This window comes from Salarias fasciatus, assembly GCF_902148845.1.
Source record: "Salarias fasciatus chromosome 7 unlocalized genomic scaffold, fSalaFa1.1 super_scaffold_4, whole genome shotgun sequence".
NCBI classification, from domain to species: domain Eukaryota; kingdom Metazoa; phylum Chordata; class Actinopteri; order Blenniiformes; family Blenniidae; genus Salarias; species Salarias fasciatus.
In genome coordinates this window covers 15,961,876-15,984,954 of record NW_021941229.1, presented here as the reverse complement: position 1 = coordinate 15,984,954, position 23,079 = coordinate 15,961,876, and the positions used below count along the sequence as shown (strand labels likewise).

General features: G+C 42.3%; 5 protein-coding genes across 7 annotated transcripts; 4 read left to right on the top strand and 1 right to left on the bottom strand.

The window, feature by feature from the left end:
- Positions 1 to 5,631: 5,631 nt before the first annotated feature.
- Positions 5,632 to 7,247, top strand: LOC115383010 (chemokine-like receptor 1). The gene is made up of 2 exons (XM_030085014.1): positions 5,632 to 5,674; positions 5,805 to 7,247. The coding sequence occupies exon 2, from the start codon at positions 5,816 to 5,818 to the stop codon at positions 6,905 to 6,907; it is 1,092 nt and encodes a 363-aa protein (XP_029940874.1). The 5' UTR covers positions 5,632 to 5,674; positions 5,805 to 5,815; the 3' UTR covers positions 6,908 to 7,247.
- Positions 7,248 to 7,960: 713 nt separating this feature from the next.
- rnf185 (ring finger protein 185) lies at positions 7,961 to 16,447 on the top strand. Of its 3 annotated transcripts, XM_030085407.1 has the most exons (10): positions 7,961 to 8,046; positions 8,301 to 8,580; positions 9,326 to 9,344; positions 9,439 to 9,551; positions 9,681 to 9,735; positions 10,190 to 10,307; positions 10,386 to 10,488; positions 10,543 to 10,553; positions 14,194 to 14,197; positions 16,437 to 16,447. In XM_030085407.1, exons 2-7 carry the CDS (start codon positions 8,390 to 8,392, stop codon positions 10,481 to 10,483), a joined length of 594 nt encoding a protein of 197 aa, XP_029941267.1. In that variant the 5' UTR covers positions 7,961 to 8,046; positions 8,301 to 8,389; the 3' UTR covers positions 10,484 to 10,488; positions 10,543 to 10,553; positions 14,194 to 14,197; positions 16,437 to 16,447. The 3 variants fall into 3 exon arrangements, with proteins under 3 accessions (XP_029941267.1, XP_029941268.1, XP_029941266.1); XM_030085408.1 differs by lacking the exons at positions 14,194 to 14,197; positions 16,437 to 16,447 and having other exon boundaries at positions 10,389 to 11,420; XM_030085406.1 differs by lacking the exons at positions 14,194 to 14,197; positions 16,437 to 16,447 and having other exon boundaries at positions 10,386 to 11,420.
- LOC115383274 (uncharacterized) lies at positions 11,408 to 14,358 on the bottom strand. Its single transcript, XM_030085405.1, has 2 exons — positions 14,181 to 14,358; positions 11,408 to 12,253 (listed from the first exon to the last, which is right to left on the bottom strand). The coding sequence occupies exons 1-2, from the start codon at positions 14,308 to 14,310 to the stop codon at positions 11,562 to 11,564; spliced, it is 822 nt and encodes a 273-aa protein (XP_029941265.1). The 5' UTR covers positions 14,311 to 14,358; the 3' UTR covers positions 11,408 to 11,561.
- Positions 16,448 to 17,530: 1,083 nt separating the features above from the next.
- LOC115382424 (homeobox protein goosecoid-2) lies at positions 17,531 to 18,408 on the top strand. Its single transcript, XM_030084143.1, has 3 exons — positions 17,531 to 17,756; positions 17,841 to 18,076; positions 18,331 to 18,408. Exons 1-3 carry the CDS (start codon positions 17,531 to 17,533, stop codon positions 18,406 to 18,408), a joined length of 540 nt encoding a protein of 179 aa, XP_029940003.1.
- A 1,298-nt stretch (positions 18,409 to 19,706) lies between these two features.
- Positions 19,707 to 23,079, top strand: ess2 (ess-2 spliceosome associated protein). The gene is made up of 10 exons (XM_030085662.1): positions 19,707 to 20,074; positions 20,456 to 20,624; positions 20,767 to 20,850; positions 20,979 to 21,148; positions 21,377 to 21,494; positions 21,601 to 21,734; positions 21,855 to 21,957; positions 22,066 to 22,175; positions 22,253 to 22,368; positions 22,456 to 23,079. The coding sequence occupies exons 1-10, from the start codon at positions 19,928 to 19,930 to the stop codon at positions 22,733 to 22,735; spliced, it is 1,431 nt and encodes a 476-aa protein (XP_029941522.1). The 5' UTR covers positions 19,707 to 19,927; the 3' UTR covers positions 22,736 to 23,079.

Below are 23,079 nucleotides of genomic sequence, written 5' to 3'. Positions count from 1 at the left end.
AGAATCTCAAAAATAAGGCTCAGCTTTGTACCAACAACCCAAACAGTGCTTCCATTGTGCGTTCATGTGACAGGCTACACGATACAGTATACAGGGTTTAGAGGACAACAAAGCCTGGTGTAACACTGCTACAGGGGGGCTGGCGGTGCGGCGCTGTACTGGTGGTCATCGCTGGAGGAAAGTGAGGTGGTGATGCCGGATGACGGCTGCTTCTCCTGGCAGCAGAAAGTAGGCGGCCTCCAGCTCAAAGTGGGAGTGCTCGGTTTAATTGTTGGCCCTGACTGCCTCCTGCTGGCCGTCGTCTTGCTTGAGACGGTAGTCAGCGAGGGCGGCCTTGATGGCATCCTCCGCAAGCACTAGGGGTGGGGACAAGTGAAAGTTAGCATGAGCGCTAAATGAAGGGTGAAAGGTGGTTGGAAACGTTTGGTGAAAACGTACTGGAGCAGTGAAGCTTAACAGGTGGAAGACTGAGCTCTTTGGCAATGTCAGTGTTCTTGATTGTTAAAGCTTCATCAACCTGTAAAGAAAAGCAGAGCATTAACAGAAGCAATGGTGATGAATCAATGCACTCTAAGATGCAGAGAGAGACATGCTGAAAGTGTGTTCACTCACAGATTTTCCTTTCACCCACTCAGTGGCCAGAGAGCTGGAGGCGATGGCAGAGCCACAGCCGAAGGTTTTGAACCTGGCGTCCACGATCTTTCCTTGGTCATCCACCTCAATCTGACGAGACAGTTCAGTTTTAACTCAGACATCAAAGATGCAGCCTTGATGTGTGATATGAGGAGTATACAACACACCTGGAGCTTCATCACATCTCCACAGGCCGGAGCGCCCACCAAACCAGTTCCAACATTCTTGGAGGTTTTGTCGAGCGAGCCCACGTTTCTTGGGTTCTCATAATGGTCCACCACCTTCACACAACCAGAGAACGGAGCGAAGACAAACACAGCTGTCGTAAATCAAATATGCATCAGCGAGGCAACAGCAGCATCCTGGACCGCCGTTTCTGTTTTGCTGGAATCTCAAGAGGAATGTCTATGCATCGCTGTTACACAAGTACAAATTTCCTCTCTGACGTAAGCACCACTGAAGTAAACAGATTAGGACTGGATTTCATTGTCTTCCAAATCGGGCCCCTCATCCTGGCCTCCTCCTCCTCCTCCAGTTTCAGCTGAGTCACTCTGACCGAAGCAGTGTGGAGCTTATGGTCACAATTCACTCTGGATTTGTCATTGCGAATATTTTAATGCACTTTTTATGTTACATCTTACATGTTACATTATGTTACAAGATCTGCTTTTTTATTGCATTTTTTTCTAATTATGTATTACCAGATTAAACAGCTCTTTGGAAAAGTGATTCTATGAATTTTATGGTTCTCTTTAAAACCTTTCACCTCCTTTTATTTATATTTTATTTACAATGTGGTACATACATGGACTGCACTTGCAATTTTGTTATTTTTAACAAAGAGAATAAAGACTATTCTGATTATAAAGGTTTCACAATATGCATATGACAGTTGAACAAAGCAGACAACAACAAATCGAGCTGAACTTGAACTGCACTGATCTGCCTCTGGCGGCTGTTCATCGCCCTCGTTGCATCACATGTAGAAAAGAGAATTTTTTTTCATCTGCGGTGTGTTGATGCGAGATAAAACTATCCTCCAAAAACTCAGTGACTGCAACACGTGTAAATGAGAGCGGCTCCACCATACTGCCGTCCCTTTCCAGCTTATTAATCGGATGTGATTTGGGTATTTAACTGCGGCAGCGAGCAGCTGGTGGCAGATTAGGGATCTTATTTTAGTCTTCCAACATGAAAACTGACAATGTGTTTCAGCCTGTGTTATCTGTAGCTGTCACACAGCCTGGAGCGAGAGATAAACCGCGACGGGTGACACTTCCACGGCTCGTCACATACAAATACATTCTTTCATAACAAATAACCAAACTTCATCAGATTACAGACTACCGCGGTCACCCCTCCTACTCACTGTTTCACAACCAGCTGTAACGTTAAGATGTAACTGTACCATGTGAACAACAGACAAAAACAGCGGCGGCAGCAAGTCGCGCTGAACTCATTCGAACCGGGAAGAAGCGGCGGTTTGTTACCTTCTTGTGGTAACAACACTGGGTGATGAACTCCGGAGCGGAGAGCCTCCTGGAGAGGAACGCCAGAGGACTCAGACACTTGTTCGCTACAGTCCCCGCCATGTTGATGGAGTGACGCAGTTTGGAGCGAGCGGCTGAAGCCGCGAGCGGAGGGCGGGGCTTATGTCGTCACCTCTGCGCATGCGTAGTGCGAGTTAATGTGATTCTTGCTTTCATTCAAGAAAATCAGCGTTAATGTTTCTCGGATATGCTGATAGGCTGTTAGACTTTCTTTTTTTAAATGGGCAAGTTTTGATGGCAGTTGCTTCATCTTTTTTTAATTATGTGAAGAGATGAAACTTGCACTGTAATTCATTCACTCATTCACTCTTAGGCCGAATCCCATTTCACCCCTTAGCCCTTCCCCTTGGCCCTTCCCCTTGGCCCTCCGCCTATGAAACGGAGTGCTAAGGGGTAGGGGAGAAAGTCAACCCCTCCGAATTGGGACACCCCTCCGACAATCGCGTACGTCATCAGTAGTCGCCGCTGCCGATGACGTAGGCAGATGCGACAATTATCTGCCGAAGAAGAATGTTTTTCTTACATTTTAAAACTTTATTAATTGACAAAATACTGACATTTATGAACGTCTTTCGTTGCGGACGCCGCCATCTTGCCGATCTTGGAAGGCTTTCTGAGAAATCTGTCATCCAGTGGCGCCGGTGGCGAGGGGCGCTTGTTTTGTTCACCTGGACCGTGGGGTTAGTTCACTTCCGCATTGGCGGGGGCGCTCGTTTCCCACCCGCGCATTCCAGGCGGGCCGTGTTGAAGAAACCAGCTTATTGAAAATAATCGTCTATCTGTTGTGTTTGGAATGCGCCTGGAATGCGCGGGTGTGGAAACGATCACTCCAGTCAATGCGGAAGTGAATTAACCCCGCCCGCCAGGCATGATCTAGGCTGAAAGAACAAGCGCCCCTCGCCATCGGCCGATACCCCTCCGTTTGGAGTGTGCCTCTCGAGAATCTCCTTTTGGAGGGGTGACTGGCCCTCTTTCTTGGCCCTACCCCTCCGTCATAATGACAATTGGGACACTCCTACCCCTCCACGTGAACGCGCAAAACGAGGGGTAGGGCCAAGGGGAAGGGCTAAGGGGTGAAATGGGATTCAGCCTTAGTGTGAGCCACATTTCAGTGTTAAACTAATCACTGAAACTTGCACAACTTGCACAAATATATGCAATAATGTGACTATTCCTCCACAGTAATGTTGACATTTCTTGCAGTTTATATCAGTCTAGATAAGTTTTGCAGTGCAAATAATCTGACATTCTTTTCAGATCATGTGCTCTGGTGACTGCATGTTAGAATAGACTGTTTTGTCTTCAAATAATGAAAAATAGCGACACCAACACCTCACTGGATTTTTCTTTTATAACTTTTCACAAAAAAAATATGATTTTGTTTTCATAATTCAAAGACATATAATGAGAGCAATGAAAGAAGAGGGTTCTGGAAGACAGAAGATTAGGAATATTTTTTCAAAGAATGTCTGAAAGCAAAGAGCCCACAATTTTTTTCTTTTCTTTCTTTCATAGTTATACAGTAACATTTTATTTAAAGCTATCTTTTTATGACTGTGTAAAAACATTAACAGTAAGCACAGAATGCAAATAACAGAATATATAATATACAGGATAGATAGCAGAATATATTATGAGGTAGCTGTCAGAGATAGGATGCACCTGCACCTGCACAGTATGTGCAGGTGCAGGTGTGTGCCGTGTGTGCAGGTGCAGTAGAGCTTTCATAGTCTTGTGGTTTCAGAGAGTCTGTCCATTAATTCATGACTTAGAGCATGCTAGAAGGGAAGGCGGCAAAAATACATTAATAATTGGCTTGTGGCGACCAAGCGTTCATAGCGACGTTGCTTTTTGATCCTTCGATATCGGCTCTTCCTATCACTGTGAAGCAGAATTCACCAAGCGTTGGATTGTTCACCCACTAATATCGAATGTGAGCTGGGATTAGACCGTCGTGAGACAGGTTAGTTTTACCCTACTGATGATGTGTTGTTGCAATAGTAATCCTGCTATTGACCCCTGACCTTTATGGTTCTGGTCTTTGAGAAGCTTGGGTGGATATGTTTGAGTGACAGGGAGGGGCATGCTGACCATTGCAAGTCTTTTCACTCATCATCTGGAGAACCAAACTTTTTCCTTATCTTTATTCCACAAATCTTGAAATATTAGATATCCGTTTAAATTTCTATGTTCAAAAAATATATATTCCTAAAAAAAAGGTTGAAATTATTTTTGCAAAACAGTGATAGTTCACTCCAAATGTTCAGCTATAAAATGGACTCAAGGAAAATGATTTTGATCAGTTGTGAAATATTATTAGAAAGACATTGTTTGGTTTTTATAATGTCACTACCAGGTTTCAGCGACACAAGAGTGATAAAACTATTCATATTCTTGCTCAGAGCAGAAGTACTTGTGCATTTTTTTAAGATAAAGAAGTTTTAAAAAGTAAACATCTGAGTAGTAATTTAAAAGAGAATCTCATCAGCATAAAGTCTCTCTTCTTATAAACAGTCACTGTCATATAATTCTTCGGCATGTTTAAATCATTGTTTTCACCTCACTGAAATGCTTTGTGTTGTACTTTATTTGTGTAGAAGATTAATGTTTCGATTATCTATTTTACTTCTGCTTTCATTCAGTCAAAGAAATTGACAGGGGACAGGGAATTATTGACTTCCTTTTTTATATCCACTTAAATTTCTTTTATTAGCTTTTATGTTTTACAAAAAACAATTTACTCAGCATTTCTGTCTGTTGCGTAAGGACACCATTGCACTGAAGGGGAAGTGCATGGGGCTGTTTATTTTAAACAGCACTGTTGTGGTGAAATATGAAAACTGAACGGTTGAATACATGAACATTGTTGTTGCCAGCAGGTAAGTAGGGAATAAAATCTGACCCTCATGGTTATTTTGTCTGAAGATGAAAACTTTGAAAATGTTCACTGCTTCCAAAATATAGAGAAGCTGACACATGTAAGATGAGTAATGTTATTTGAATGTGACACATACAATAAAAAGCAGCACACGACACTAAAAGAGCATCTTTTTAAGACATGTAAAAATGATTATATACAACCTCTAAAGTTTCTTTTTCAGACCGTTTGCTCTGTGATCAATGAATAATTCATCAGGTTTAGATTCTGTTGTTGCCAGTAGCCTGTTAAAGTTGAAGTATTATCTTAAAATACGCTGCTAAGATGTTTTGATGAGGCTTAACAAATCATATGGAAATAATTACTCCTCATCTCAGGTTTTCACAATCACTGCAGTTAGTGGGAAGCAGCTAAGTTTGTTTCTTTTTGTGTTTGTGTGGTGGGCGATCCCCATTGTGAGATTGCGACATTTTCATTTAACCTTTGTGGCAAATGCCTTTCTGTCGTCACTGCTGTCAGGAACCAGGACTAGAAAACAGAAGTGAGAAGTTGCATACATGTACAAAATTCTCCGACAGGTTCCACAGCAATTTCTTTAACACCGAGACGCAAGGTGAGTATTTTACTATATTGTACTGATTGAAACTTGAAGCATTTTTCTGAATTAATATGTGAGCTTGTGTAGTTATTTCTTTCCAGCCGTGTGAATGTTTGAAATAAAAGTTTTGTGCTGTATGTTTCAGGATTAAGCAGCATGGAGGTGGACTATATTGAATACGAGGATTATACAGCCGACAATGAAACAGAAAACATCACAAACCCTGGCCTGCCAAACTTTGGGAGTTCTCAGTCTTCCTTGACTCATGTTCTGGTGGCGGTCAATATCCTGACATCTGTCATTGGTCTTGGAGGAAACTCACTGGTGATTTGGATCTGTGGATGCAGAATGAAAGTGAAGGTGATCACCACCTGGTACATCAGTCTGGCCCTATCGAATGCCATGTTCTGCACCTTTTTGCCCCTGGAAGTGTTCTACATGATAACCTCGCACTGGCCATTTGGGCAACTCTTGTGCAAACTCACTTCATCCGCTCTGTTTCTCAACATGTACAGCAGCGTGTTCCTGCTGGTTTTGATCAGCGCCGACCGCTGCGTGATGGTTTTGTTTCCCGTGTGGTCACATAACCACCGGACAGTGAAGAAGGCATTCGGCATTGTGCTACTCATGTGGCTCTTCTCCGCACTCCTGACGTTGCCCTCGCTGCTCTACAGACAAACCAAACCCCATGGTTCAGTCACTCAGTGCCACACAGGCTACATGGACCACGCCAGGCACAAGGCAGTGGTTCTGTATCGATTCGTCTGTGGATTCATCATTCCTTTCCTGGTGATCGTTTTCTGCTGCGTGGTGCTTGGTGTGAAGTTGAAGAGTTTGACCAAGAGGTCCACAAAGCCCTATAAAATCCTGGTGGCACTTATCTTCTCATTTTTCATCTGCTGGTTCCCGTATCATACCTTTGTGCTCCTGGAGTTGGACCTGAAGAACTCCAGCCTGAGAGTGCTGGAAACCGGGCTGAAAGTGGGTGCAACCCTGGCTGCCGCAAACAGTTTCATTTCCCCAATTCTTTATGTGTTTATTGGCAATGACTTCAAGCAAACTCTGAAGAGGTCTTTGACATCAAGAATCGAGGATGCAATGGCAGAGGACCTTCGAACAGGCGCTTTCAATCACTCAAAGTCCAAGTCGATGGACACACTCGATTATAAAACTAAGCTTTCCTCAACAGAGCCAAGGACTTCTTCGTTGTTTGTGAACACAACAGCAAATTTGGGTAACATCAGCTAAATGACATCTTGTTATCTGTAACAGAAAATGTATGTAAAAAAAGTATGTATAACTGAATAAATGATCATGTTAATGGGGGGAAAAAATCCCCTGATTTCTAAACAAAATGAAATTCCAGGCCACAATCGTCATATTTTGTCATTAAAGTACCAGGTTCAGTTATATCTTCATGAACATTTTGTATATTTTTTTGAATATGTGTACATATTTTGCATGTTTCGATGCTGCAGTTGTGTTGGTATGATTGCTCCTGTGATGAATAATGCATCCAAAGGTTATTAAATGTATTATCTACAATGTACTGTGTTTTGTTGTATATACTATGTCAACACCTATTAAATTTGGGCATTTATGTGAACTGTGTGGATTGATTTTATTAAAAGTTTGCACATTTAAAAAAAACAACATGTGTAACCTCATATGGTTGCCAGTTTGAGTCTTGGGGGTCTTTCGGTGTGAAGCTGTCAATGCTCTTCCTGTGAATGTGTAGACTTTCTCCAGGTACTCTGGATTCATCAATAAGTCCAAAAACATTGATTTAGCAAGAAATCGCCCCTGTGAACATGAGTGACTGTCTCTCTGTGTAAAAATGTGATGGACTAGCCTTTTTTCAGGGTGGACCCCTATCTTCACCCATATCAGCTCCAACCACCTGCAACTTGATTGAAACAGCAGATGAGTAAACAGACAATATTTTGTGTTTTTCCTTGTAAAATTTCATAGAAATGGCTGTTGTACCTGATGCTATATAAATGAAGCTGAATTGAATATAATTATAATTATTATGTTTCATCATGTTAAATAAATATTCTCCTTAAAAGTGTTGAAAAGATTTTTTTTCAATCAGTGGAGTTATCTGTAAAGGCACTGATGTTGTTGTTATGGAAGTGTTTTTCATTAAAGCAAGTGACTGAAGACGGGAAGTGTTTGAGAAGATTTTTGATTACGTCTCAAAAAATGTGCGCGTGATGATGAATCGCAAACTTCATTAAATGAAACGTGTCACGTGACGTGCTTCCGAACCTTGCAGACTAAACTGAGGGCTCCGAAAGCCCTCGGCGCTTAGCCACGCCCCCTGGCTCCCCCCGGACGTACTACCGGTTAGCGGAGCTGCCTGCGGATGTGTGATGCAATCAGCTGTAAGGACATTTTCAACTCTTCATAAGTTCATATTCACTCTTTGCACCCTTCCATGTTCCGAACTGCACCGCCCGGTTACCGTTTAATTCGTCGCCGTGTCATTAAACTCCTCCACCAAACACGAGCGACGGCAGTTTGTGCTTCGCTAACGTTAGCGCGAGGACTCCCCGTGCATATGGACGTTAGCTGCTGTCGGTGTGTTTCTGCGTTTGCTCTCACAGCTTTGATCCTCTCTCATATCCGCTCTTTCCAGCGGACCTTCCTATGCGTGTGTTCTGAGACACCGGGTGCCTGAGGAGTCGCCTGCGCTGTGGATTTACGCCTAGTGGACCTAGTGGATAAATGGCCACCGCTGCGCCCCCTCCAGCCGCAGGCTCCACCGCCGCCGCCCCCGAGGACTCGAACCCGGGACCGAGCAGCACCGGCGGCTCCACTTCGACCGAAGGGGGCAACCAGGACAGCACCTTTGAGTGTAATATCTGTCTGGATACAGCCAAGGATGCAGTGATCAGCCTGTGCGGACACCTCTTCTGGTAAGATCCTCACACAGCTTCCTGTTTACATGTTGGATCATCTGGCAGGGATTTGAGGCTGCAGGAATCCATGTAAACAAACAGGTGACCTGGGAGCACACCGGGATCGATCCTACTCTGCTCTCACATCTATAAATGAACGTTTATATTTAGACTTCTCTAGCTCTACTGAAAAAGTAGCTCGGAATAAACAACAGTGTTATTATAGAACATACTTTAATTCTGAACTCATTCTGATTCTAACTAAATAATACTCATTTTTAAATGTAAATTCAGCAGTTTGTTTAGCAGAGATAGTATAAAAGTGCTGACTGTGGATATAAGCCTGAATCTGATGTGTAGTCTGCCTCTAAACACCTATAGTTTGTCCCCTCAGAAATCAGAATGTCACCTAAATATACTGTATGTATGTATGTATGTATGTGTATATATGTATATGTATATGTATATGTACATGTGTATATGTATATGTATATGTATATGTATATGCACACACACACTTTTTTGTATTTCTACAAGTACAGTTTACAAGCTAAATACATTAAAGTATCTTTTAGATTTTAATTGTGGTCTAAAAATATGGAAAATATATGATATTCTAATATAGCGAGACTCTTTTCTGACTGACACATACAGAAATCTCAGCTGAAGGTCAGATCATTTTTGAAGTTTTACAAATGTTACTTCCACATTTGTGACAATTAACTGATCAAACTTCCTCTTTTCTTCTTCTTTGCATATTTAGTTGGCCCTGTTTGCATCAGGTAAGACTTTTTTTTTTTTTTTTTTTTAGTATTTAAACTCTGACGCTATCACAATGCGTGATACTGTGTCTCACATCTCTCTGTCTTTATCCAGTGGTTGGAGACCCGACCCACTAGACAAGTGTGTCCTGTTTGTAAAGCCGGCATCAGCCGAGAAAAAGTAATTCCCTTATATGGCCGGGGAAGCACAGGTCAACAGGATCCCAGGTGGGTAACATCAGCGTTGAAACACACTCTAAAAATTTAAAGTGTGATCTATCATCCACTAGTTTTATGATGCAAAATTAAAATCTGTGCAAAAGCCTAACAACTTTGTAATATGGTTTTGTTTTATAGAGAGAGAACACCACCGAGACCACAGGGGCAGAGGCCCGAGCCAGAAAACCGCGGCGTGAGTACAATAAACAAGCGTGCTTGCAACATTCACGAGCTAAAGCATCAGGTCATGATTTTGTCCCAGACCAGTATCTTGAGATTTCCCTTCTGGATGCACGGCGGTGCATCATCTGTCCAGTAACACTGACACTTATGATGAAACCATTACATACGATGACACGGCTGCACCGGCGCAAACCTGTGTTTTATTCATTAACAAACTGCCTCCTCCCTTTGGGATCTATTACATGTTAAGAGCTCAGATGCAGCGTGTCCCTGGAGAATGACCACAAAGCACAGTGAATTTGCATCACTATATGTTTTAACAGCACGTCACACGCTGTCACAGAGATGATTCACATTTAAAACACCTGTGTTTCTGAACCAATTTGTGGAGCTGGGGCACGAGTTTAAGTGTGTTGAACTTTCCGATGCGTTTTTATTTTATTGACCAAACGCACGTCTCACAGGGGTTTCAGGGATTCGGCTTCGGAGATGGGGGTTTCCAAATGTCGTTTGGAATCGGTGCCTTTCCATTTGGCATTTTCGCCACAGCTTTCAACATCAATGATGGACGACCCCCTCCAGGTGTGTGTGATTTTTAAACCCCTCCGCCCCAGCTGCTCTGCGCAACATGTTTAATAACCTTTCAAACATTTCCCACAGCAGCCCCGGGGACACCCCAGCACACGGATGAACAGTTTCTGTCTCGACTCTTCCTGTTTGTCGCTCTGGTGATTATGTTTTGGCTCCTGATTGCATGAAAGCAAGAAAATACCTTTTATTAACACTGAGCTGTTGACAGAATTGGTTCCATCTTGTATTGTTTGTTACAAATTGTTTTTTTTTTTTTTCCCTCACACTGACAGGAAGTGATGTAAGTAAGGCAGGTTTTTCTAGATGAATGATATTTAAGCTTTTCGCTGAACCACTTGATCTCAGTGGCCTTATGTTGAAATATTCACACTGCAATATTGGGTGCTTGAAAAGCTCCTCTTGACTAACATTCACTAAGATGTTGACTTCCACTCATACGTTGTGTTTAAGTGGTTGTGTCAACGGATGTGTGCTGAAAATCTGAAGACAGCCTGGAAAGTTTGAAATTGACTTTTAGAAAGTGAAAATCTGCTGCACAGAAACAACTTGCTTAATTCTTACAAAGAGCTTCCTCATTGATCGATTAGACATGTCCAAAATTACTCTCCGTTCGCCCGTTAGCTGCTTCCTAAATGACAAAAATTATTTGAGTTATTGCCGATATGGGGCTTTTCTGTTGAGTCCAAACTTAAAATATAAAAGCAATATGGCTCACGGGAAAGCAGGGGATGGTTTTGGACACAATAATGTTGTATTAGTAATGACGTTTGTAAACGATAAATTCAGTAAACAAAGTTTTCTTCAAGTTGTAAAGTAAGTGAATGAGAGCAGGTGGAAGATTCATTCATGAAGCAGTGTTCCTCTCCAAACTACAATCTTTAATTATGTTCCCTTTCCCGTGTCACTGTAACTAAATGTAAAATACTGTAATTACTACAGAGGTGGGATGAAGACAGGTTGTACATGAAACAAATGTGAAATCACTCTAAATCTATGTAAATGAAGATGTCTGTTAGCTGTCTGGTTTTCTATTAAAGTTTAAATCAGTTTGGACTTTATTGCTTTGTAAGTCGATTTTATCTAATAAATGCACAAATTAAGACACCAAGCAGTGTTTCACATGATTTACAGTTCTACTTTGATCAACAACTCTGTGCTATAAAGACAAATTTAGTTCATTTTGTGGAGATTTAAAAAAACAAACAAACAAAACAAATACGGTAGAAAAAAAAAAGTCCACTCCAGTTAATTTGGCATTTCTGAGTCCAGCTTTTGTTCGTCTGACTGTGCAACGTTGAACTCCGCCTCGTACATAATCTGCTGGATCTTCATTTTCGTCTCGCACCTTTTCTGTGGCGCGAGTCTCTTCAGAGCCGGGACGAAGCTCAGCAGAAACAATTCATCTTCGTCCCTCGGCCTGGCGGGGAACGAGGCTCCATTGTCTTTGAGGAGCCATTTTGCAGAGTTAGCGTTTTGCGAAGATGGCGTCAGTGACTCTTGCGGCGCCCGCCGTTTCCGTCCGGTGCTGTTGGCGGGGGTCATCTGCTGGCCCGACGGCATCTTGGCCAGAGCGGCCAGCTGCGCCAGCTGTGTGTCTTGAGATGCCGACGGGATCTGGCTTACAAATGTCATGTGCGACTTGATTTCTGGCGGACTCACGGGGATCTTTGTGATGCTCTGCGGTGCCTTGATGACCTCTGACAAAGAGGTCTCTCCGTCCACAGAGTCCATGTCGGGAGTGTCCTGGTCGTCGTCGTTGCCACAGATATCCGCCACTCCGCTTCTTGAGCCGGTGAAAGGGGCAATGAAATTCATGAGCTGCCTGTATTTCCATTTGCTCTGGATGACTTCGCCTTGCTTCTTGCTTTTGATTTCCGTTCGGATTTCCTTCAAATACCTGTCCCTCATGTTCTTCCATTTTCTTTTGCACTCCTCAGCTAGAAAAGCAAAACAAAATCGTGTGAGAGGCAGAAAAACATCAGATCATAATACAACAGATGTGTCTATGAGCAGAAAGCTGTATAATTCTAAACAATGTGTTGAAATCGTCCAGTTGTCCAGTTGTACCCTGCCTTTGGCCATAAGTCAGTTGGGATCAATGCCCAGGGAGCCTGACTTTGATAAAACAGAGAAAGTGGATGATTCTTGATCCGTTACAGAGATCCTGAAGTTGTTACGCTGTTACAAATGGCCAGAAAGAAGGGATCATTGTGGTTCCTTTACAAGACTTGTGTTCAGTCATAGTGGAGGCCTAAATGATATGTAGACCACAACATCAGAGCAGCTGTCACATTTAGCCTTTGGCATCACTGGATTTTAACATTTTTGTGATGTTGCTCCAGATCAGCAAACATCAGTCACTGAAACTTGGATTGATTTGTACAGTTACAATCACTGCGATTCATTTTGCCTGTTTTGATGGGTGTGATATAAATACAGAGGAAACTGTGTTCTCAGTTACACTGTGATGAGCTGTTGCTTCGATACTGACTGACTAGTCAGCTGTAGACCGAAGGTCTGAAACTCAACAAACCACATGTGGCTTCTTTCACCAAGTAACTTGTTTTTCAACTTTGTTGCAGAGCATCAAATGTTCAAACACAGTCATATGTTGCACTTCAAGGTTTAAAAAACTGACACTTAAATATAGAACTGTTTCAATATTTTATCAGATACAATGTGTGTCGTCACAAATCGCTCATTGCTGAATGTGTGATTCCCAACCCTCATCAACAGGTAGACGTGTTTCCAATATAATAGCCTGTGAGCAAGAAGTGTATATCAAGTCTAGGAGATCTGCTATATTTTTTATATTTATATTGCTAATGTTTACAGTGTGCTGATACATCATGCTGTTCTTATAGACGTGCAGGTGCTTTTAGAAATTCATATATCCTCTGGAAGGCAGGACACACCTTGGACAGGTTCCAAGTCCATCACAGTAAAACAGAGTGATAAACAACGTCACACATTCCTGTTTCTGAACTGTGGGAGCAAACCCAAGCACAGGGAGAACATGCAAACCCCACACAGTAAGGCCCGGCCCAGATTCGAACAGAAGACCTTCCAGGTAGGAAGGAGATGAGTGTGAACTGCTAATGGGGCGTGGGGTTCATAATTTATAGCAGAATCTTTTTTTTCAATTTAATGCATCATAAGAAAAATGTGTTTATTATTAACTGCCCTGAATTTTTCCAGTCTGTGTAAATGATTGAAATAAATGTAAATTACACACATTGATTTAAATTCTAGAATCAGCCCATTGTACTCTCTTTTTTTTTTTTCCCTTTCCATTTTTATCTGAGTGTGACTGACATAAAGGTTTATCATATTCTCCACATTAGGTTGCTTCTTATCGGGGCCTCCCTCCTCCTTCCCTCGCTGCCGCCTGCCGCGCCGCTCCGCACCCGCCGCCTGCGCGGCCGCTTCCTCCTCGCGCTCCAGCGGGGCTCTTCGCTCCACCTGAAGCTCCGATGTTAACGAGCGGAGCGGAAACGCGCGCCGCTGCCTGCGGCCGCTTCCTCCTCCGCCGCCGCCGCTGCATCGCACAGCGCCGCGCCGTGCCGGACACGCGGAGGCGCCGCGGAGCCGGACCGTGCCGTTCGGCGCTGCGCGGCCTACGGAGCGCGAGCCGCGGCGGCTACCGCTAGCACGGCGCGCACCGCTGGCATCCACGCTACCGGACTGCCTTCCGTTTAAAACGGGAAAACAAAAGCCGCGAGCCGCGGCAGACACGAGAGGGAGCCCGGGAACTGACCCGAGCACCCGACGACCGATTTCTGTCCGTTTGGTTCCCCACTCCGACGCCAGCTAAGCAAATAATAAGTGGCAGTAAACTTGTGATAAACAAAAATAAATACTCACGCGAGAGACCCAACTCGCTGCTGATGCTCCTCCACGCACTCGCACGACTTTCCGTGCAGCGGTAATTCGGTAAAGTGACATTATACAGCTCCGGGTATTTAAATACGGACAATATTAACTTATCGTCCATTTTGCGCTCGCGTGCTGTCTGAGCTGCGCGGACGCGGAAGCGGCAGCCTTCTCCCGCCTTTTCCGCCAGGCTGCTGCCGCCAGTTATCGCGAGTGGCGGCGTGTCGCGCCGTACCGCGCCGTGCCGCCCTGCCGCCTGCAACGCGCCCTCACGCCAGACGGGGGCGCACTTCTCTGCTCGCCTTTTTCATTTCTCACTGAATGTAAACTAATAAAGCCAATCATTCATGAAAGAAATCATTTTTTACAAAGCACAAAGGAAAATAATTAATGAATCTAAGAGTTTGATATGTATAGAGAAAGAAAATAAAATAATCCTAACAGACTGGGTAGGATTTTTTTTTAAAGAGTTTTACTTTTTAGTTTTAGTCTCCTTCCAGAAGGTGGCAGGATGAAGAACTGATGTCTACGGTCGACAAACCAGTACTTTAAAAGCCATCTAAATAACTGTGCATTTCGAACAACTCAAGCAAAATACTACCTGGGAGAAAATGACAAGTGTAAGTACTGCAGCAAATGAAAAATAAAACATTATCAGGAAGATAGAATTACATATTTTTAGGGACAAATGTATTAGTTGAGTTTATTATTGTTGTTTTTAGATTTTTCTGAAAATTAAAAAGACTAGATTGTATCGAGTTGGGTATGCCATTCTCCAGGATAATATACAAAGAAGAAGAGTCAGGAGAGAGACTTGTGTTGTGCTCTTTCTTAGAGAAAAACAACAGTAAGTTAATATAGCTACACTTCAATGAGGGAGTTTGTGTTGGTTTTAGATATTTTGATGGCTGCTTTCTTGGCAACCATCTGTGATTTGAACTTGATGCAAACAGTAACTAACATGCTCCTTTGGCCTGGTTGAAGAGCAGGTGGGCTCTAATCTGCATCATTTGTCAATCTTATTTTCTAGTTGTTCTCAGAGTGGAAGTAGTAGAGTGTTTTTGCAGTGCTGTGCCACTCCCACCCCTCACCACAGGCCTTTTCTGTTCTCAGACCACACAGTGCAGGAGTAAGTCCGGAGCCTCATGGTTAACTGATTAGAAATCAGGTTGGAAATTAGATCGACAAGATCCTCTCAGCTTAATTGCACCAGCTCAGATGTGGAAACCAAGTATTTGAAGCAAAATACACTAACTGGATGTGTATGCAGAGGGCTCTGTGCCTTGGTTTGTTGCTCCTCGTGTTGCTGATGAACAGGTTATGGTACAGGAAACATGTACAATGTAAATATACATACAATTTTATTCTATTTTGATCTGACACACTCTTTGAGATCAGCTTGGCGAAGTGGTGTTGAATCCACACAAATCAAGATTCGAGGAATCTATTTGGAGAACCTCTGTACATAACTTTCCACAAACACAGAATAGCAGACTCCTCTCTAGCTATCAGACGAGTGTTTTCTAAACATATAGCATCAACAATTCTTGTGTTTCCCTGTACAAATGTGGCAAAAAAAAACAACACACAGCTGCAAACCCTCATTCCCCTGGAGATGTCAGGCTCCGGTCCAGAAGCAAAGCAGAGACACCAAGGATTTCACACATGAACAGCCTGATGCCGTGTGCAGTTCTCTGCCCATTCATCAGCTGTCAGCATGTGGGTGTATTCATGATCTCAGTCCCGTCATCTGAATTAGGCTCTGTACTATTCCTGATTGGCTTTTTTATTCTAATGGGTTAGGATTAGAAAAGCAAACTGAGCATGTTAACCTAAAGGGCACATCAGCAGTCATGTTGACAAATATCTAAACAAACATCTTTCTTGTTTTATTGTCTGTATATCTCCATCAGGCAAAGAATTAAGTGAAGGATTCCCACGAGTTTTAATTGTGCTTTAGTGTTGTTAGTATATTGACATTCTTCTTTACATATAGTTTTGAAAGGCAGTCGCATAAATTGTAAAATCTTATAGTGAAATGAAGCATTTTAGGTGCATCAACAATATAATGCAGACAAGAATATCTGGCTTCAGCTGCAGGATGAAGCAAAGAAGAACAGCTCCCTTAAAAAAAATCCACAAAACTTGACTCAATGCGCTTTTCGTCTTGTACTAAATATTGCTTACAACAACAAAATCAAGCTTTATCATTCTAATCCTCTGTAATGAATTTTGAACTGTTTGAACCAACAGGGTTGTGATACAATTCTTTCTATTGAGAACCACAGTAATACCAGATAGCAATCTCACATGCTCCGCAAACGATACATCAACAATCTGGATGCTATTAAACCCAAGTGAAAAGGATGGGATGGTGTTTATTGTTATCTGTTTTCAAAAGCCCTTATAAAGGGAGCTTAAGACAGATTGTGGAAATCCATTAATTCTTTGGTGGGAGGAAAAAAAAAAAGGTGTATCGCCTTGTATGAAATCAAAGGATTTGTAGTAGGGGATGAATTTAACCTGTAATAGCTTTACCGTAGCTTGTGCACATTGTCAGAGAAGTCAGACTGCACCCCACAGATAAGACTCGTGATGTGTGATCTTGAATACAAACCACAGGAATGAATCCGATTCCTGAATTTTCTCCTGCAGTGTGTGTTTATCTGTATTGAGAATACAAATCCATCAGTGACACCGCACGTCACCGGCAAAGTGATTTAACCATTCATCAGAAACTCCCTCATCGCTGTGTGCAATTATCGTAGTCAAGTCAGCAACTGAATATTCTGACAAATGCATTAATTTGCACGAGATCATTTGTACATAAAAGACCAATAGGAATGTGATGAAACAAAAGTCAGCGTTTGATCTCGTGCACAAATTCAGCTTGCACAAGTCTCCGGCCACACCAAAAACGTTCATCTTTAAACCCAGGTTTCTAATACCAAGCAATCCCCTTTTCTCTAAAACCCCAACAATAAGGATCTTAGGAGCTCTCCACTTCTCATTTTATGCAGCGAAATCTGATTTCTCTTGGAGAAAGGAATGAGGCAAGATTAACCGAATCTGCCGTCCTCCCTAACCTCTTCACAAAACTGCCCAGATTAGCTAGGAATTAAGTTTCAACCGTTTTATGTGTCTGGTCCATAGAGGGGATTATGGTTTTTACTTCTTTTTTTTTTTTTTTTTCATCTCACAATTTCACTATAAGGGCCTGGCACACTGTTGTGGAGAGAGGAGAAGGAGGAGAGCAGCTGAGGCTGGACTACTCAAAGCTGCTCCATGTCACAGTGTCCTGTTGTCTTTACTTTGTGATTTACTGGGATTTTTCCTGAGAGATGGATGGGCTGATCAGGACGGTGGGGCAGAAGTTTCCCTTTACTATAGAAAATATACTGAGCAAATACCCAAGCAGCAGTGGAGATAAGTATGGACCAAGTGAAGTAAAGGAGAAGATGGCAGCTCTTGCCGGCAGTCATACAGAGGCTGTCCATCACGCCTGTCTGTGTTGCTGCTACTGCTCCCATTGTGCAGATATCTTCCAGACAGACCTCATTCATGAAGGTAAGACTAAACTCTGTTTGGGTTTTTATCTTTGGCGCCACTTGCTTTACGACCTAACCTTCAAACCAGACCTTGTCCCTGTAGCCTGTCAGTACGGATGGAGCCCAGCGCTGCTCTCAGACCAGTGCAGGCTGGGGGATGCTCACAGGGAGGAGCCGTCACTCGGTCAGGTGCAGAGACGGACCAGGCGGCACCGGACTATTTTCACAGAGGAACAGCTGGATGCACTGGAAGAGCTGTTCCTTCAAAACCAGTATCCAGATGTGAACACGAGGGAGAAACTGGCACAGCATGCTCACTTAAGAGAAGAGAGAGTAGAGGTACGCTAACTGCATTCGATCACATCTTATATTCACAGAAATACATTTCAAAAACTCTCAGATTTCATTCTCTGAGGTGTCAGCACTGTTACACTGGACTTAATAGTTAAATATTGTTGCCCATTTTATGTACAAGTTGCTGATGATTGACTTTGCTTATGTGAACACTCCATGTGTCTGTTGTTGTAAATGAAGACTGTTTTTAAAATAATGAAACCACAAATCAATTACATTGCTTCTTTTCTACATTGCAGGTTTGGTTTAAAAACCGAAGAGCGAAGTGGAGACGTCAGAAAAGACTCTCATTTGTGGTGGGAAATGCAGACAACTGAAATTGCCTTCATTTCCTGCCTGAAAGAGTCAAACACGTCCAAAGGATAAACAAAGACAACGGTTTTTTTTTTTAATATTATTCTATATCATAAAAATAAAATAAAAAAAATAAAAAGCTGAGTTTCTGTGTCATTCAAGTCATGTAATGACTCACGAATGACGGCACAATAGTGAGTCTGCTTGCTTAAGAGCATGCATATTGTCATAATTTAACACAAATGTTTGAATTTGCAAATGGCTACTGGCTTTTGGAGACTGTGAAAAAGTAGTTTGTGAAAATAAATGAATGTTCTTTTTGGAATTTTTTTTAAATTACCATATGAAAATATACTTTATGTGTGAGGAGCGCAAAAATTTGTCACTCTCTATTTATCCAAGCAGTTAGTAAAGAGAAAAGAAATAATTCAAATTTTTCTGATGTAAGAATAATTAAATAATTTTCTTAATTAAAATATATGTTATTTGAAAAATCTTCATGGAAATGTCATACAATACATTTCTAATTATCTAACTTGAAACCAGAACAAACTACTTTCTACTTCTTTCTAAAGGGAATTAAATATGTTTCTGTAAGATCTTATAATCAAATCAAAACAAACCACTCGGCAAATCAAGTGGCCTCTAACCCTCCCATGCATACAGCTCATATAAATATCACAATTGGTCTTGGCTGGAGTTTATTTTCAGCTGTAATTCCTTGTCAAGTGGATTTACATGTAAGCAACACTAAACAGGCTTCATATAGAATGTGTTGATCAGGTTCCATTGTCAAATATTTCTTCCAAAATAAATAGATAGATAAATAAACAAAAATAAATAAACACAATTTTGTTAGGATTTCCAAACATAATACTTGCAGTACAATTCAAATTATTAATGCTACCTAATACATGTTACTTCCAAGAACATTAGGATATCTTACCTTAATGCTCTTGTAAGTAACAGAAATAGCAGTTTGTTACAATCAGACTTTGGAATAATCATGTTTGTGAATTGAAATGGTAATTTCTCTTTTTCTGTTATTTTCTGCCTTGGGTGTATTTCTTATGTTAAGGTTTTTTGTTTTTGTTTTTTTTGTTTTGTTTTTTTCTTTTTAAATCTTTAAATAAAATATTTCCATTGTAACCTTCTGTCATTGATTATGCTGGTTTTTTTGTATTATAAATGTTCTTGTGTTGTTTTGTGCTCTTTTTCTGAGCTTTATGCATTTCTATGCTATTTTGTTTGAATAAAGTTTGATTGTGAAACGCCGTGGTGGTTTGTCGTAAATATCCGGTGACGTCGCCGCTCGGAGGAAACGTAATGACGTTGTTTGTACGCTGGTAGCTGGAAGGTGGCTAAAAGTTAGCTCATACAGGACAGAAGGTGACGTTTGGGCAACTCTGAACGTTCTGTCAGCTACAACATCAAGCGGGCTTCTGGGCGATTGTGTTCGGGTCGAAAGGTCGACCTCCGCGTCTGTCCGCTCACCGGGATTCCGTTTCGACGCGTTAGCATCGGAGGCTAACACGGTCCACGATGGAGGGCAGCGCCAGTGTGAGGAAAGCGTTGTCCGGGACTCTCGTCCCTTCGGCGGTCACAACTGTGGCTCTCCGACAGCCTTCCGAGGAGGACGGCAGAGACAAGCTGAAGAGGAAAGTTCTCGATGAAGAGGAGTATGTCGAGGTAGATAACTGATAGCCCGACTGTGACTATTATCAGATCAGCATAGCATGTTGTTTTTATACAGGAACTATACTCCAGCTATCAGCTGCTAAATGATGATCATCACTTAAAATTGAGTGGTATGTGTTGTAAAACTCAGCTTTTCTGCTTACAAAACGTGAGACAATGTCATCAGCGTTTTGTTTGTACAGTCGCTACATTTCATGACACTAGACTGACTTTGTGGAGTGAATGCTGTCATCACACGTATGATACAGTGAAATAGATTATGGGGAAAATGACTGACCCTTACACAAGAGAAATCTCTTCACCCATCATCTGATGTTTACTGGACATTGGCAGTACTGAATTTTATGTTCTAAACTGTTTTTTTCTTGATAGAGTTTGGAAAAAATCATCCAGAGGGACTTCTTCCCAGATGTGACGAAACTGCAAGCCCAGAAAGATTATCTTGAAGCAGAGGAAAATGGAGATCTAGAGAGAATGAGGGCGATATCCATTCGCTATGGATCGTCTCTGGCAAAATCTACACCACAATCTTCCGCACCCTGTGAGTTAACTATGAATATTTATTCTTACTTTCAGGTTTCCTGTATTCATTACACACTTGTGAGTTCAGATTAGATTGCGCAGGTGTTTTTATTAAGTCTTTTAAATGGATTTTTCTTCTCTTTCTCATTCTCATATTGAAGACGTGACTCCGGCCAGCTTCGAGACACCAGTTGAGCGTACAGGATCTCCCTCCTCCACTTACGGCAGTAAAGGTGTTTCTGGAGGTACGTGTGTACTTTTAAAAAGATAAAGGGCTGTTTTTAAACCTCATTTCTTTAAAGAACTTACTTGTTTAAAGTAAGTTGAATGTTCAGTTTTTTTTGTCTCTTTTCTGTCTTTGTTATAATTGCAGAGAAGAAAGACGATGACAAAGAAGAGAAAAGGCTGCCCAGTCTTGACCACTTCCTGGCTAAGAATACCAGCGAGGACAATGCATCGTTCGAGCAGATCATGGATCTTGCAGAAGACAAGGAGAAATTGAGGCATTCCTGGTTATATGAGGCTGAGGCTGAATTCAAAGAGGTTTGTATGTGTTGAGGGTTTTTTTTTTTGTTAGTTTTAATACGTTTAGTTTGAATATATGATGATATATTTGGATCACAGCAGTGTTGTAAATATCCATGAAATCAAATTGTGATGTTTAGCACACACCCCTCTAATGAATTGGTTTCCTGCATGTTCTTGTCATTGTTCTGTGTAGCCAGAGTTTATTGCTGAAAGCCACCATCGCTTGTGATCTTTTTTTTCCAGCGTCATGAACAGAACCTGGCTTTGCCGCCAGTAGAGAAGGCAGCACTCGAATGCGTCAAGGCTGGGCTGGAGACATGGGAGTACAAAGCAAAGAATTCCTTGATGTATTATCCAGAGGGTAAGAAGAAGACAGTGGAGTTAGATTGTTGCTGATCTGCCTTGTTCAACTGTGAGATTAGGATTGTTTTTTCAAATGGGTGGGTTTTTTTTCCCCTCCTCTTCAGGTGTTAAAGACGATGACGCCATCTTTAAGAAGCCACGGGAGGTCGTTCACAAGAACACTCGCTTTACTGGAGACCCATTCAGCAAAGCGTTAAACAAGAGTCAGATTCAACAGGCAGCAGCTCTCAATGCACAGGTAGACTCCACTTATCTGATATTGCACTATTTTTTTTTCTTTTCTCTGCCTGCCAAGCTTTTCCTGAGCTGATAAGAGTGTCTGACAGTAACAAGCCTGATAGCTGATGTTTTTATGTAGTTTAAACAGGGAAAAGTCGGTCCTGATGGTAAAGAGCTCATCCCACACGATTCTCCATCAGTGAATGGATACGGTTATGAAAGAACACCGTCACCAGCACCTGGTAAGAGAACACTAACTCAGTGTGCTTTTCTGATCCAATCTGAAATATGTCAATTCAATTCTACTTTGTCCTTTAACTAGAAAATAGTAAAGACTTGAATTGTTTCAGGTGTTGCTGAGTCTCCTCTGATGACCTGGGGTGAGATCGAGAGCACCCCGTTTCGCCTGGACGGATCGGACACTCCGTATGTTGAGAGGAACCACGGCCCCTCATTCAAGGTACTGAGCTTTCAGTGTTGCATTTGTTGACTACACACACATTGTAAATTACCTTAACAGCGTTTGTCTCTCTTAAGATTCCAGAACCGGGAAGACGAGAGAGGCTGGGATTAAAGATGGCCAATGAAGCCGCTGCTAAAAATCGTGCAAAGAAACAAGAAGCATTACGAAAGGTCACAGAAAACCTGGCAAGGTAATAAGACGAAAACAAAAGCTCACTTTTCTTTGATTTGAAGTAATTATCAGGAACTGAATGAACATCCTGATCTTTGTGTCGCAGTCTCACACCTAAAGGTCTGAGTCCAGCCCTCACGCCGGCCCTGCAGAGGCTCGTCAATCGGACGTCTAGCAAGTACACGGACAAGGCGCTGCGAGCGAGCTACACCCCGTCGCCGTCGCACAGAGCCGCCGGCTGCAAGACTCCCCTCGGCGGGCCGGCCACCCCTTCAGGAACACCCACACCCAACAAGGCCAAGACGCCGGGCTCGCAGGACCTGACGTCGCTCACAGACAACCTGCTGCAGCTCCCCAAGAGGCGGAAAGCTTCAGACTTTTTCTGAGGAAGAGAAGCTGCTTTAAGCAGGGACTGTACAGAAACGGACTCATCACAACACCGAAGACTCTGTCAAATTCAAGAGCCGGTCTGTTCCGCTGGAGGACTTGATCAAGACGTGTACAGTGAACTGGAGGATTTAAAGACCGGTGTGTCGAAGCGTCTTGGATCAATAAAACCGACTGCTCCAAGCATTTAAATTATGTTGTTTTTTTTGTTGTTTGTTTTCAAATGTAGTTTTAAATAAAATGGTTGTTTTTTGTACAGCTGCTATAATTCCAACAGACTTTTTCTTATTACCTGTTGTATATCATTAAACATTTTTGGATGAGAACACCAGATGGCATCCTA

Bases quoted from the DNA above. Each gene is read 5' to 3' on its own strand.
- LOC115383010 (XM_030085014.1), top strand. From the start codon at position 5,816: ATGGAGGTGGACTATATTGAATACGAGGATTATACAGCCGACAATGAA.
- rnf185 (XM_030085407.1), top strand. From the start codon at position 8,390: ATGGCCACCGCTGCGCCCCCTCCAGCCGCAGGCTCCACCGCCGCCGCC. The intron at 9,736-10,189 runs GTGAGTACAATA...CACGTCTCACAG, and splicing joins CCGAGCCAGAAAACCGCGGC to GGGTTTCAGGGATTCGGCTT. The intron at 10,308-10,385 runs GTGTGTGTGATT...CATTTCCCACAG, and splicing joins TGATGGACGACCCCCTCCAG to CAGCCCCGGGGACACCCCAG.
- LOC115383274 (XM_030085405.1), bottom strand. From the start codon at position 14,310: ATGGACGATAAGTTAATATTGTCCGTATTTAAATACCCGGAGCTGTAT. The intron at 12,254-14,180 runs GTGAGTATTTAT...TTGCTTTTCTAG, and splicing joins CAGCGAGTTGGGTCTCTCGC to CTGAGGAGTGCAAAAGAAAA.
- LOC115382424 (XM_030084143.1), top strand. From the start codon at position 17,531: ATGGATGGGCTGATCAGGACGGTGGGGCAGAAGTTTCCCTTTACTATA. The intron at 17,757-17,840 runs GTAAGACTAAAC...TTGTCCCTGTAG, and splicing joins GACAGACCTCATTCATGAAG to CCTGTCAGTACGGATGGAGC. The intron at 18,077-18,330 runs GTACGCTAACTG...TCTACATTGCAG, and splicing joins TAAGAGAAGAGAGAGTAGAG to GTTTGGTTTAAAAACCGAAG.
- ess2 (XM_030085662.1), top strand. From the start codon at position 19,928: ATGGAGGGCAGCGCCAGTGTGAGGAAAGCGTTGTCCGGGACTCTCGTC. The intron at 21,735-21,854 runs GTAGACTCCACT...GTTTTTATGTAG, and splicing joins CAGCAGCTCTCAATGCACAG to TTTAAACAGGGAAAAGTCGG. The intron at 22,369-22,455 runs GTAATAAGACGA...TTTGTGTCGCAG, and splicing joins GTCACAGAAAACCTGGCAAG to TCTCACACCTAAAGGTCTGA.